Here is a 13,627-nt window from a genome sequence, read left to right on the forward strand (position 1 = left end):
CTTGACGATAACCGAAAATCCTCACGCTATGTGGCAAGAGCCCCTTGGGCTTCACATCCTCCAGGCTGCCCCGGCCCGCCGTTGATTTATACTCTCGCGTGACCGCTGTTTGTATCTAACTATAGGCAACGTGTGTACGACGAGGCACAGTGTTCTAAGTCTACAACCTCACTCTCAGCCTCAGACTTATCAACGTTCACCTTGAGTGTACCATGCCTTGGACGTTGGAGCAAGTTGCTGAGCACAACACACGCAGGTACTATACGATACATCTACCATAGCTTGCGAGCCTTGCTAACTACAAGCCTGTATAGCTCATGTTGGGTCATTATACATCATCGTGTCTACGATGTGACTGATTTTCTACTTGTAATACTAAAATCTTTCGTCTTTCGCAGATTATCTTACCTTTCGCGTCGTAGGAACACCCAGGGGGCCAGAAAGTAATCCTTCAGTATGCAGGTCGTGACGCGACAGCAGCATATGAGCCCATTCACCCTCCAGGTTCCCTCGAGAAGAACCTCCCAGCAGAAAAGCATCTTGGCCAGCTGAGTCCGGATGCTATTGAATACCTGGCTCAACAAGCTGTGGCCCCAAAGAAAACACTGGACGAACGAAGAGTAGAAGATGCCCAGCGAAGAAAGCCTGCACTGCACCGAATGCTTGGCCTCCGTGATTTGGAAGACGTGGCTAGACAAGTCCTGTCATATAAAGCACTGTCGTATTACTCGTCCGCCGCGGATGATGAAATCAGTACGTTCTTGTGTCTCACTGACACGAGCTGAAATCACAAATCTCCTCTATGGAATAGCATGCTACGAGAACGAGAGAGCCTTCAGTCGTTTCTTCTTCCATCCCCGTGTCTTGCGAGTGGTATCACGATGTGACCCGTCAACCACCATCCTTGGACACAGGTCATCTATCCCTGTGTTCGTGAGCGCAGCAGCCCTCGCAAAGCTCGGCCATCCTTTAGGTGGGCTCTCTTCCCATCGATTAATTTTCTGATTTTCATTGAAGATCTTAGGTGAAGCAAACATAACTCGGGGCGCATATTCAACCGGAATCATCCAGATGGTGTCCAGCAATGCCTCCCTTTCGTCTGGTCAGATATCGGAAACACGTCCCTCTCCCGAACAGACTCTGTTCTTCCAGCTCTACAAACGCAAAGATGATATTGTCGCCGAAGAACGTGTGAAAGAAGTAGAGAGGCAAGGATACAAGGCGATCTTTCTGACTGTAGATGCTATCGTGGCAGGACATAGAGAGAGAGATATCAAGGCTCCATTCCTTCTGCAAGATATGGAAAACGCAGAAGACAAGGCTGCGAGCGCTGTGAACGTCGATCAGGGCGTCGAAGAGGACGTGGAGGAAGATTTGGGCTTAGGGGGCACGGCAGGCGCGTTATTGGCCAAACAGGATATCGACATGACTTGGGAAAAGGTCAGAATAAAATTCAATAACCCCCAATGTCTTGTTCCTAAATGATGTGCACTTGAGACCATTCTTTGGCTTCGAACTATCACGAAACTACCCATAGTGCTGAAAGGTGTGCGACTATGATCACGCTTTGCGAAGATTGATTGACTTGTTCCCACCAGGCATACAATGTGTTGATGTAAATGATCATCTTCATTATCGTGCAGCTCGGACTGAGTTGGATGATAGGATGCTTTGTTAGCAGTGGAGGCTGGTGTCGATGGTATTCTCTTGTCAAATCACGGAGGTTAGTGTATCAGCTCCCTTGTTCGCCAGCACATGAAAAAACTAAATGACCGTAGGCCGGCAGCTGGAATAGTGAGTAGATTAAGATAATACCAAAACTATTCGATCTCATCCTTGCTGAAGCGCCCTGCCTCCCATCGAGGTCCTGTATCGCTTGCGTCTGCAGCATCCTGGAGTGTTTGATGAACTGGAAGGTAGTTTTGATTACTTCACACAACTGATTATGCTTGATTTTGCAATTGCTAAGTGTACATCGATGGCGGTATTCGACGAGGGACAGGTAACGTTCTGAAAGCCCAGGGAGCTGCCAACTTCTTACTCGTCATATTTGCCCTTCTTATCAGATGTCCTGAAAGCACTTTGCCTTGGAGCTAAGGCTGTAGGAATGGGCCGCCCTTTTCTCTACGCACAGAGTGTGAGTCACTCTCCTATAGTTCACTCTCCTAGGTTTGCCCTACCCTAACGACGTCTTGAGGACAGGCATACGGAGAAGCAGGTGTTGTCAAAGCTGTACGAATTCTTCAGCGAGAGATCGTAGCAGGAATGCGTATGCTTGGAGCTACAAACGTCAAGGAACTTGTTCCAGCCATGGTTTGTGGTTGATTATCGCCTTTCTTTTATCTACAACCCATGACATTCTTTCTAGGTCGAGCGTGTAGATTGGCAACCTGTTGCTAAATTGTAGCGCAAGGTATATTTTGTCGACTTTGAGCATCGCCCGAATCCGTAGTTGCGTGGGGTCAGCGCTCGGCTTGTGGATACCTTGTCCATGATCGTGACCGTCTTCCCGAGCGGTGTCAGCGAATCAAACTACAGCCTGCTCTGGGCAAGTGATGTATTCTAATTCTGATCATATAGACGTGCACAATACCATGATATCACAAAAAAAAAAAACACTCGGACAGATAGAAACGATCACCCGTGTCCATCGAATACATCGTTAGCAAGAGATAGAAGACCATTGAACTATAGAGAACTTCATGAAAGAAGCACCACCTGGCCATCAAAGCGCAGAGCCCAGTACTTTCATGGCAAGTGCACGAAGAATCTGACCAGAATAGTAAGTAAAGTTGACTGAAGACCAATGCACAACATTCGCGCCTACCTCTGCCCTCTGACTACCACCTAGCTCGGAAAAGACATGCGCAACACTCTTACCTTTTGCGTCTCTAATAGCTCCTAGTCGGTTGCCTGCGTACACACCGACGAGCCCGCCAGGTATATTGCCAATTATGAATCCGATGCCCGCACCGCACGCTGCTCCCATGTATGACCACAATGGAAGTCCCCGCTCGACTTCTGGACGAAGAAGCTACGAGTAGCAACCGGTTCAATAAGCCACCAACTAGAGAGGTAAAGCAGGCTCACATCTTCGAAAACATCGCCAAACACGTTATTCGCATCAGGTCTCTGCGCACGCTCTCCCTCCGCAGTGCCGGTTGTGCCGCCAGCAGCGCCCCCAAACATGTTGGCAAACATGTTGAAGAAATTCGCGGACGAGTTAGGGTCGCTGCTCTTCTTCGACTTTGATTCATACAGAGCATCGTATTCGCCGCGTCGCTTCGAATCTGAGAGCACGTAATAGGCATCAGCTACGGCCTGCCCATAGCGATACAGGGTACACAACCATGAGAAGGCAAGATTTGAGATCTAGAAAGTATTGAACATACCTGGAAATTTTCCGTTGCTCTCTTCTTCTCATCCTGTGTGGCATTTGCGAGTCTATCAGGGTGAGTCCTGGAAGGGCGTGGACGTAAGAGGAGGATAGTTGCCACTGCGAATGGATCCCTACTTTAACGACTCTTTCCTGTAAGCCTGCCTGATTTGTTCAGTCGTGGCTGACTTGGATATTTTGAGAATGGTATAGTAGTCTGGAAAAGCGGACATGGCGAGCTTGGAAGATCGTAGAGAGTATCAGTGAAGACCGTGGCTGCATTCACATCCATGATTATGTCGTGGCCGCTGACCCCTCGGTGACGTCACAGAGCAGAATGTGGAATATGCACATCACATGATCGCCGATCCAATCTTGGCACGACGACTAAGTTACAGGTGGAAAAAGCAAGAATACGCGATATGTATCTATGTCAGATTTCACGAGAGTATCGTGCTACACGTTACATACATCATAAAACTAGGAAATTTTGCTGAGTGAATGCGCTCAAAAAAGCTTATAATTAGTAATACATAAGCGCACGGAAGATCGAATATAACATTCAGAAAACGATGATAGATGAGTCAAAGATGGAGAGGATGAAGTTCAGAGGGCACCACCGATAGTATCGATGTTCAAACGTCCCGTTTTCACCAAGGGTCGAATGACAAGGGGCGCTGGTCGAGGTCTCTCGAACGCAGTGTCATCCATAGACTGTCCCTGCGTTCGTGGAGAGCTGATCGTCCTCTGCCTCGGTCTCGGAGGTAGACCCACGCGCGTGCCAGGTCCTGTTCGAGTGCCTGAAGCACGAGTATATGTTGAAGGCGCCAACGGATACTGTGAAGTAGGCGAAGGGGAGAGAACGCGGTTCAAAGGTTCGTCAGATGTGCCTATCACGGGTGAGTCGGGGACGTCGGCTATGGGACCTCGGGTGTCGGAGGGAGGTGTCGCGGATGTAGTGAATACAGGAGGGTCGGACGGAGGTACGCTGCCGCTCCGAGGAAAGATCATCTTTTGCGCGACCTGCGCGTTTGATATCTGTCTAGAGACTGTGACTATAGTTGCCGAATTTGCACTCTCAGGTTCGGATTCCACGGGCGACGCTCTGACAGGTGACAGCTGGGAGTTGTCTCTCCTATGGCCTGGCCCTGTTGTTAGCCCTGATGATATTGTTGAGATAACAGATGCAGTGCCTGACGCAGACAGGCTCACCTCCAATGAAAGATGTCACGTCGTACTGTGTGCCGCCAGAATCAAGCCGCGAGGGGCGCGTAACTGGGACTGTGGTGTCTTCACTATTCCTGGTAGACTTCGGCAACGATTGACGCATCTCGGATTCCTCAATTGCAGCCGGCATTCGAGGTAGAACCAAACTGAATGCTCCGGATCCCCTCTCGGTCCCCAAGCTGCTGCCCGAATCCGAACCTTTTCGCCTCCCGTCAGTCGAATGCCGTAACTTTGGAGGCTGGGGGAAGTTGCTCAAGGAAAATTCGCTCTTCATTGACGCTGACTCAAGCCCAAGCCTCGACCCACGTACTGCTGTGGAATTCCGGTTGGAATTCCGGTCACCACTCGATGTCGTCTGGGAGTCTCGGTCGCTGGCATCCGGGGCGAACAGTTTGAGCGCTGCGATGCTCTTCTCCAGTTCGTTTTGTTCTCGTAATAAATTTTCGAAGCCAGAGGATCGAGCGGACGCAATGTCGAGTTCTCCGTAAGGGCGAGAATCAACCACAGGAGAATAGCGATCGCCACGTATCGTACCAGTAAGGCCATAGATTGGGGAAGGCGTAACGACTTGGCGTGTTGGCAGCTGGGCTGCAAGGTTCAAAGGAGACGGAGGGGTGATTTCGCGAACATAGTATGACGGGATCGCTGAAGGCGCAGTTGAAGGCGGACGAACGACAACCTCGTCAGGCTTGATGACTATCCTGTCTTGTTCCACGGAGAAAACAGCTTGACGAGCCGTGGTCGGTGTGACAGAGCGTTTACCAGCACTCCATGGTGATTCTGCCATGACGGTCATGTATGCAGGATCTTGCCATCGTGCGCTCTGTTTCGCTTCCTCCGTGAAAGGACTGGGAACGTCAGAGATGCCAGTCATACGCCTCTCGCTCATGGAAGGAGAAAGGCCACGCTCAGCATCCTCTTGATTCCACAAACGCACTTCGTCGCGTTCAAGAGCAGGACGTGGACGCCCAGCCAGACTGTGCGCGCGCGAACCAATCCAGGCAGATAGTCGTGCAGCCGATGATCGTGATGACCCGGATGGACGATCAACCTGGACGGTCAAGCCTCCATTCGCTTGTGGCCCCATAGCAGCAAGAGCAGACTCATGAGAGCGAATGCGGAGACCCTGAAATGAGGACACCCGCTTGCGATCGTTCTCAGGTGGCGGGGTAGGGGCTGGAGGGCGAAAAGTCGTGATGAGAAGAAACACAATGATGAGATATTCTGCAACGGCGGCAAGGAACCTGCCAGCAGAAGATTCTGAAAAGGCGACTGGAGAACAATCAGCCACGCCACAGCCATCATCAGAGATTGTGTTCAGGTGAACTCACAGTATATGACGTTCCCAACACCAACGCCCATATTGATCGACAACGCGAAGATCATGACAGAATAGTGAGATAAAGTTTTCCAGCGCGACGGAGTCGATGCGATCATTGTGTTCAAGATCAATTTAATGATAAATAGAGTAGGCACGACTATCTGCATCGTTGCTTCCACCTCGTAAACGGCCCCGATTTTATGGAAAGGCTGGACAACGCGCCAGAGGATCTGCAAAACTCCCGCTGCCACAGATGCAGCAAACAGGACCCACTTCAATGTCGAACCGAAAATGCCCCATCGAGCCCAGGTTCCACTGTGGATGGACTGTGTGTTTGAGCCTAGAAGTGAAAAGTTTTTCCCTTGGTTTTCATGAACAGGCAAGGGCGGGGGCTCTCCTTGAGGAGGGTGAGACACATATACCCAGAAAAATAGAGATCGAACGCTCGCGGAAATAGCGAATAGAACTTCGCGAGCAATGATGAGAGGAACAATGGAGTCTGCATCGAGTCCCTGTTTGAACATACGGCCCCTTGTAAGGCCCTGCGCAAGATCCAAGATAGCCGCAAATAAACCTAAGGAGACGGAGGCAAACAAAAGGACCAGAGCCCTATGCGCCGTTTAAGACTAGGGCCGGATGTCGTAGCCGGGAGACACGTACCAGTTCAATTTCTTTAAGGCCAAGAAGGTAGTGAATGCTGCAAAGCCTAAGAGTCCGACGGAAATGATAGGGATGTCCGCGAGTACACGATCAACCTAAATAATTGAGTGTCAAAAGGCGCAGGGAAAATTAGATTGCATGACACACGATAGCGTTGTCACTCAGACGAAGAGATGAGGGAAAGGAGTACAAAGATAATAGCCAGCTGGAACCAGACATAGCGAAAAGAGTGGGAAGGCGAGTGACAGTATGATCAAGTAACAACCCAGTCAAGAGATCTCCAGGACCGAGAACAAGGGAGGACAGCCGGGGCAATGAAGCCCCCTGCCTGCGATGAAAAATGCGACAAAGAACTTGAGCTTAACCAGAGCTGGAATACTGTCGCAGCAAGATCAGCGTGTCAGTGGGTCAGTGTCAGCTGGCTGACGCTGCGGCCAGGACGTCGCTGAAGCTCGATGGCAGACAAGAAAAAAGAAAGGGAGGTGAAGGAGGGAAGCGTCGGGTAAAGAGAACGAGAGGGAGACTCTAATACTCGACGTAGTCGTGGGTCATGAACGAGCCACGCTCCTTGACAACACGCTCGAAGGTTGAGATCTTGAGAGCGATCCCGGTCACTTCCCGGTCGCTACGGTCGAGCGTTTCGATAGACATTTCATTTTCGACCTGCTCCTGATCCGATCGCAGTTCCCACCGTTCGGTGCTATATTCCGTGTCTTCAATATTCTGATATTTGTGCCTTAGGCTCTTTCCGTCGTACACAGTAACCATGAATTTTTGAAGCATGAGGGTATAGATACAAAAACTCGTTGCATGATCGTAAATTCATGTCAGAATCCGTTTCGTTATAGGCCCCCGCCTGTCATCTGCCGGACAAGAAACATACCTCGTCCCTCGTCTCGCATGCCAATCACTGATTTCGGCCTTGGTCGCACTGCCCCACCTGCTGCGCTACCTCCTGTGAATTGCCGACCGATAGTCTTCGTAGGGCTGGTAGTCAACTGTCTTGTGGGACTGAGCCCACCGCCCGTCAACTGACGAAGCAGGGCTGAGTCGTGCCCTCCGGAAAGACCGGTCAGTTGACGAGCAATAGTTGTTCCGCCAGTATGCTGACGGGGGATCGTGGCACTACCAGTGTATTGGCGAGCGATGGTGCTGCCACCCGTATATTGGCGAGCAATGGTACTGCCATCCGTATACTGGCGAGCAATGTTACCGCCACCTGTGTATTGAGGAGCAATGGCGCCGCCGCCAGTGTGCTGGCGGGTGATAGATGTTCCACCTGTATACTGCGGCGCAATCCGTCCAAACGTTCCTGTGCTGTTCGAAGAGGTGCCTGTATGAGTAGGCTGGGAGGTGTGGAGGGGAGTAGCACGAATGGGAGAGGCATGCGGAGCGCGCGCAGAGACAGGAAGCAGCAACTACGCAGAAGATAAGACATTGAAGAGCGTTGATTGATACGATCAACATCCGGGTCCGAGATAGCAGTAAGAATTGAAAACAATTTACCAGACATTCACGGCACCATACACTCCCTTCCTCGCTGTCGCGCTTCGCGGAACTGTCCAGTTTCTTGCCGCATCCCGGTTTGCCGTCTTTCCTGCGTCCGCCTCGTCCCTTTGCCTCTTTACCACCGCATATAAGGCATGTCGCATGCCATCGGATGCCCTGGGGCCCGGGTACAACCCCTCGCTCCATAAGAGATACCGCCTGATGGCAGCCAGGGCATGCCGTAGATGAGCCGAATCGAGGAAATGAGGTCGACGTGGCAGGGGCGGACGGAGGAGGGGCAGTATACCGACTCGATGAATATGGCGAAGCCGAGCTTGAGTAACTTGGTGGTGCAGGAGTGCTGGTCGGAGTTGTCGAGACAGGAGCAAGGGGAAGACTATAAGTCGTGCTTGTATTCAGGGGACGGACAGTGATCTTCTCCTTGGGTGCACACTAGAGGGACGATGATCAATTTCCTGCATCATTTCTGAAACGTATCGCTCACGTCCAAGTGACAAGCCCCTCTCACTCCTCTGACGAACACAGCCTGTCCCTTCTCTTTTTCTTCGAAAACCCCATCACATATTCTGCACCTGAAACAATCTGTATGATACGTTCTGGGTGCTGCCCCAGTGGACGAAGGTTCTGGTACCGTGACGTACCGCCCCCCACCTCTCACGCTGAACAATGGCAATGAGCATTTGGCACATTTAGTGTCCGCCACAGGACCAGATGCGGATTGAGGATCGCCCTTCTGAAAAGATACAGAGCTCGGAGCCGTGCTGAGAGAGTAAGTAGACTTGATCGTTTCCCCAGTGTAATGGGTAGCTATTCTCATGTCAGAGAGTGACGGTCTCGACTTTATGGCATATCCATCGTGCCGGGATGGAGGGCTGTACGAGGGAGGTGATGAGGGTGCGGAAGATTGTGTGGTGGTATCAGAGAAATCGGATGACAGTTCGGGAGTAGATGGAACAGAGATGACAGATTCTATGTCCTGTTTCAAAGACGAGAAGGACGCTCGGCTCCTGAGCGGGGGTCCGCCAGACAAGTTCGTAGTTCGAACAGGGATCCTTGAGATAGGCGATGCTTTCTGGGAAGTCGGTGATTCAGTATTGATATTTGATAGCATCGCTTTCGCCTTGGGTGTCGCCCGGGGCGTGCTATCTGCGGACGAGGCAAAGTCGCTGTCTCGCTCCAGAGCAGGTGATCCGGCTTGTCGCAGGAATCTTCGCTTCATCTCCTCTATAGCTTCCTGCGTGGGTTTAGGGCTACCACTCAGCCTAGGGCTTCCACCACCAGATCGAGGACTGCCCTCGTCAGCCTCAGGGGTCATGAATCGGTTGTAAGGTCGTCGAATATGGGTGCCGTCGTCGATAACTTGAACTCTTTGAGATGATGGAGAGGCATCGTCAAAACCCAAGGCTGCTCTTCCGCGGGGACTCGTGAAAACATCATCTATGACGGAGGAGTTCTGGAAGCCGATACTGGTTCGAGGTTTGGCATCGTCCTTGACTGGAGTAGATTCTCTCGACTTCAAGATGCCTAGTCTTTGCACCAATTCTTCGAGAGCTGGGCTTCCTTCTCTGCTTTGCCTTCTACTAGACCTCAGACCACCATATCCTGACACTCCGTCGTTCCGGTCGAGAGAAGGGCTGTCGTGTGTCCTCTTCAAGCAAGAATCAAAGCAGTCCGCGCATGAAGGCTGCCCTAAGAGATCAACCATAGGGCTATCACCAATGTTCCTGCCGCAACCAGCGCATTGAAAGCATCTCTTGTGCCAGACTTTTCCAGCATTCTCGACAAATCCTCCTTCGCTTTTCAAGATCAGAACAGGGCGGTGACAGGCCGGGCAATCACCTTTAGAGCCGCCGTTGACTACAAAGCAAGCACGGCACATGAACCGAGTGCCAGATTCATCCCTGGGATCAGGATAGATGGTAGCATCAGGAGGGAATGGCGCAGAACAAGTGTGACAATGATAACTGTCAAGAGACTCCTTTGGTTGAAGGACTGAACCGTAGACTTTGGATAGTTCAGATGTGTAAGGCGATGGAAGAATACCTGACGACGGATTATCTAGGAGCGAGGATGAGTGTTTGAGGGGCGATGAAGGTCGTGACTGGGTCGTAGAAGCGATATGTTCGTTGACTCGAGATCCGATGGTGGAGCTTGGACGGGGAAATCGCGAAGTAGCCTGTGTTGAGGCAACGCTAGAAGGGGTATCGACCGTTGCAGAGCGGGAGCGTGAAGAGGGCTTCTCTTTGGTATACGTTTGTGACCACCTATCAGGCGTAGAGGGTTTTGCGGCGTTCTGATTCCACTTAACAACAGGTGCTGCGAGAGCCTTTAATTCGAGCGCATTACGATAGTCCCGTTGAACGTAGCGCACCTACTGCTGTTCCCCCACATTTACACTTAGGTCCAGTGACGATATCGCCGCACCGTCTACAGAAACCCATTTTCTCAAAGCAAAAATAAAACGAGAGCGTTCGTCAGAAATCGTGAAAGGGAGAATGATTTGTCGTGAAAAGGCTTGAGTCGATGCCAACCTGAAGAGGAGAGCGGCAGGCTCGCTCGACTTGAACGCGATCACGTGGCACACAACGGTCACCTGATTTGAACTGATTCTGCAACTTGTGGAGACTTGTGGGCGCTAGGGTTCCGTGAGTAATTCACGGACAGTTGTTAACAAATGTTAATAACATTTGCCTCTCCAAGGAATTTCTAACATGAGTTAATAACAGATTAATAACAATTGTATATAAAGCGTTATTAACATGTTAAAAACCGATTTATTTACATGTTAATAAAGAAAGTGGTGTTAATAACAAGAAGTCACCAGCTCCGGTATGATTCCATCTCCGGTCGACCGTGTTTGCCAGCCGAAAACTGACTTGAATTGTTCACTGAATACCCCGACCTCATCTTCGATCTTCTCCATCAGATCAGGGTCCAGAGAGAAGTTGAGGAAGCATGCATAATGTGAGTCCTGAGAATTTTCCACGAAAGGCAGATTTGATTCCGGGGGTATGCCCAATAGCAGGTGATGCAGTTCCGCGAGAACAAGCTGACGTCGTTTGACTCGGTGGACATGGCGCGAGCGGGGGGAATGGGTAACGGAATGTCCAGAGCGGGAACCGATGCAGTCCGAGACAAAATTATTATTTTGCAGGGAAGACATAATTGTACAGCCACAACCTTCAATTTCCACCTGGCCCTTGCCCAAATATGTACATTTCAATGTAAATACAATTGCTGATCATTATATACAATTTCGAACATTATGAACATTATTAACATCGACATTGTGCCCCCCTGGAGGGGGCCTGTTAATAACATAAGTTATTAACATGTTAGCAATTCAGGGATTACTCACGGAACCCTAGTGGGCGCTAGTCGGGTGAGGTCCTGTCTGGCAAGTTTGCTGGCCAACATTCGAGTTGCTCGAGGCCATCCACATTCATGGCAAAACGCGCTTCTCAATCTTCTGCAACTCAGCTCGGTAGCAAGGCCACGCCGACGTCTCCGCCCACATGTAAGCCTCCACTTCCAGTCATTTGCAGCCTGCCTCTAGCAATCCTGATTGTGAACGTCATCATATCAGGCAGATCAAGCATCGAAACTAAAAGACGAAAGCTAGTGCTTGGTGAGACCTCCCCTATGTGTTACACTATGTTCATGTTCCCAAAACGCTATCAACGTTAGATCACGTCCTGCTCACACCGAGAACATTAATGAGTGAGCCCTCGAGGTCACGCTGAGCAGCGTGTAATAGTTGAGAACTGATGCTCCTAGAAAATGGAGGATCATTGACTAATGACAACGGAAACGGATCTTTAATTACTGCCCGACGTCCAGGTGAGCACTATGAAGAATACGTAATTTGCATATGTCTCAAACGGTCAAATCTGTGGATCCGTAGCGATGACCCACGCTGCAAACATTTCAGAACGAGCTAAGACAGTTCTGCAGTCCAATCTATCTGCCAAAAGGCGCAAACACGTTGAGTCGGCCTCTTCCACTTCTGTGATCACATCAATTATTCTGGGCACTCCATCTCCTGAGCCGTATATCATCTTGGACGCTATGTCAAACGAATCTTCATCTACAAAGGATAACCTTGTTACGTCCCAAAAGCAATCAACAATCAGACCGCCTCCCGCTGAGTCATTTGGGGTCCTAAACGCATCTACCATAACTCCTACAACAAGACTGAACTTTTCCTCACGATCTATTCCTACCGAGAGCGAGTCTTCTTCTAACAAGTCCGTTACGGCTAAGAGACATGGCAAAACCAAGGGACTCCATAGTACTCGTAAAATGACTCTCGAACGGAATCTTTCTAAACTTCCACAAAGTCAAACGAACCTGAATTCCGGGCGCCCGTTGCATCTGACACAAAGTGCTTCCATGCGACCAGAACAGAGGCGCGTTGAGGGAGAGAGTTTCTTGGGTCTGAAGATGCTAAATGAAGAGGATGACCCCGCGGCCTCTAGTGCGATTGACTTCCAGATGCTAGATATATCTGGGTTAGTATCTCTGCCTCTGTCTGTATCCGGGGAAGAGTCCAGTGACGCGTTGAGCATATACGTTCCGCCTAGTGTGCTCAGCCTCATTACCAGTACGTATCTTTTGCCCGCCGCGAAACCCGTTAGCCTAAAGTGTATTACACCTCATACTTTCACAGACATGAGACACATCCTCAAGGTTGAATCTGCTTCACGTCTAACTGCTGAGGCCCGCTACGTCCGGGAGATGGATCGGCGCGTCGCTGTGGACGCACAACTCTCAGAAGAACGCAAGATACGTGCAGCCCTCGAGGCTAGACTGGCGAAATTCACGACGGGGGCTCCGGTTTCGTCAACCCCAGACACTGCTCAGTCGTCGTCTACTGAGGTTGAGCTCCTAGTACGGATGAGCAACCAAAGAGACACTGCACCTCCAGAATTATCTGCGTCCGCATCGCCTATTCATATGCACCCAGAGCCCGATGAACCCTTGTTGAGAGAAGAGTTGTCGGCATTAAGGAGTCTGCTAGCTCTGTCCGAGCTTCACACAGCTGGCGAGGTTACAGCGCCTAACAACGATTTCCGGTTCGCTCAAGATCAGTGACGCCCGTCACCCGCGCAAGATATGATACATTCCTCTCCTACTTTTGTCTCTCTGGTATGAAAACTCAGTGACTTTGTACAGACAGCCTAAATCGTTTGCTCCTGGATACAACCCCCGTCTTCCAGGAGGAACCGCAAAATCCTAGTATTGATGCAAATGGGGAACACAGTATATAAATTACAATGTGCTACCACTCTTCACCGGCACGTCGAATTGATCTACATCTTCTCTCTTGATCTGCATACACAATCTCAGTCTGATATTTTCTTGCAATTTCCCCCCTTGTATTCCTTCTTGACAATTGACGACACTTACACGATCTAGTCCTGATTCAGCTCAAAGTCCTCGGAATTGAAATATGACGTAGAATTTTTTTTCGGTGCTAAAATATCTTGCTGCCTCTGACTCTTAGCTGTAATCCAGCGTTGGCTACGCCGGTG

At 50.3% G+C, this 13,627-nt stretch overlaps 5 protein-coding genes across 5 annotated transcripts; 2 read left to right on the forward strand and 3 right to left on the reverse strand.

The window, feature by feature from the left end:
- Window positions 1-212: 212 nt before the first annotated feature.
- HETIRDRAFT_306041 (uncharacterized protein) lies at window positions 213-2,407 on the forward strand (the record flags this gene model as incomplete). Its single annotated transcript, XM_009542933.1, has 14 exons — window positions 213-256; window positions 315-369; window positions 423-753; window positions 812-973; window positions 1,025-1,440; window positions 1,498-1,546; window positions 1,599-1,615; window positions 1,666-1,723; window positions 1,779-1,794; window positions 1,846-1,916; window positions 1,970-2,002; window positions 2,067-2,137; window positions 2,203-2,313; window positions 2,369-2,407. The coding sequence occupies 14 exons, from the start codon at window positions 213-215 to the stop codon at window positions 2,405-2,407; spliced, it is 1,473 nt and encodes a 490-aa protein (XP_009541228.1).
- A 318-nt stretch (window positions 2,408-2,725) lies between these two features.
- HETIRDRAFT_99672 (molecular chaperone, DnaJ superfamily) lies at window positions 2,726-3,609 on the reverse strand (the record flags this gene model as incomplete). Its single annotated transcript, XM_009542934.1, has 5 exons — window positions 2,726-2,770; window positions 2,828-3,034; window positions 3,091-3,321; window positions 3,393-3,459; window positions 3,515-3,609. 5 exons carry the CDS (start codon window positions 3,607-3,609, stop codon window positions 2,726-2,728), a joined length of 645 nt encoding a protein of 214 aa, XP_009541229.1.
- A 373-nt stretch (window positions 3,610-3,982) lies between these two features.
- Window positions 3,983-6,803, reverse strand: HETIRDRAFT_413631 (uncharacterized protein; the record flags this gene model as incomplete). Its single annotated transcript, XM_009542935.1, has 5 exons — window positions 3,983-4,536; window positions 4,589-5,875; window positions 5,935-6,533; window positions 6,585-6,679; window positions 6,732-6,803. The coding sequence occupies 5 exons, from the start codon at window positions 6,801-6,803 to the stop codon at window positions 3,983-3,985; spliced, it is 2,607 nt and encodes an 868-aa protein (XP_009541230.1).
- A 529-nt stretch (window positions 6,804-7,332) lies between these two features.
- HETIRDRAFT_378186 (uncharacterized protein) lies at window positions 7,333-10,534 on the reverse strand (the record flags this gene model as incomplete). The annotated part of the gene is made up of 4 exons (XM_009542936.1): window positions 7,333-8,002; window positions 8,091-8,525; window positions 8,578-10,409; window positions 10,465-10,534. The coding sequence occupies 4 exons, from the start codon at window positions 10,532-10,534 to the stop codon at window positions 7,427-7,429; spliced, it is 2,913 nt and encodes a 970-aa protein (XP_009541231.1). The 3' UTR covers window positions 7,333-7,426.
- A 1,465-nt stretch (window positions 10,535-11,999) lies between these two features.
- Window positions 12,000-13,187, forward strand: HETIRDRAFT_114484 (uncharacterized protein; the record flags this gene model as incomplete). Its single annotated transcript, XM_009542937.1, has 1 exon — window positions 12,000-13,187. The coding sequence occupies one exon, from the start codon at window positions 12,000-12,002 to the stop codon at window positions 13,185-13,187; it is 1,188 nt and encodes a 395-aa protein (XP_009541232.1).
- Window positions 13,188-13,627: the final 440 nt, after the last annotated feature.

Source organism: Heterobasidion irregulare, assembly GCF_000320585.1.
Source record: "Heterobasidion irregulare TC 32-1 unplaced genomic scaffold scaffold_01, whole genome shotgun sequence".
Taxonomy (NCBI): Eukaryota; Fungi; Basidiomycota; class Agaricomycetes; order Russulales; family Bondarzewiaceae; genus Heterobasidion; species Heterobasidion irregulare.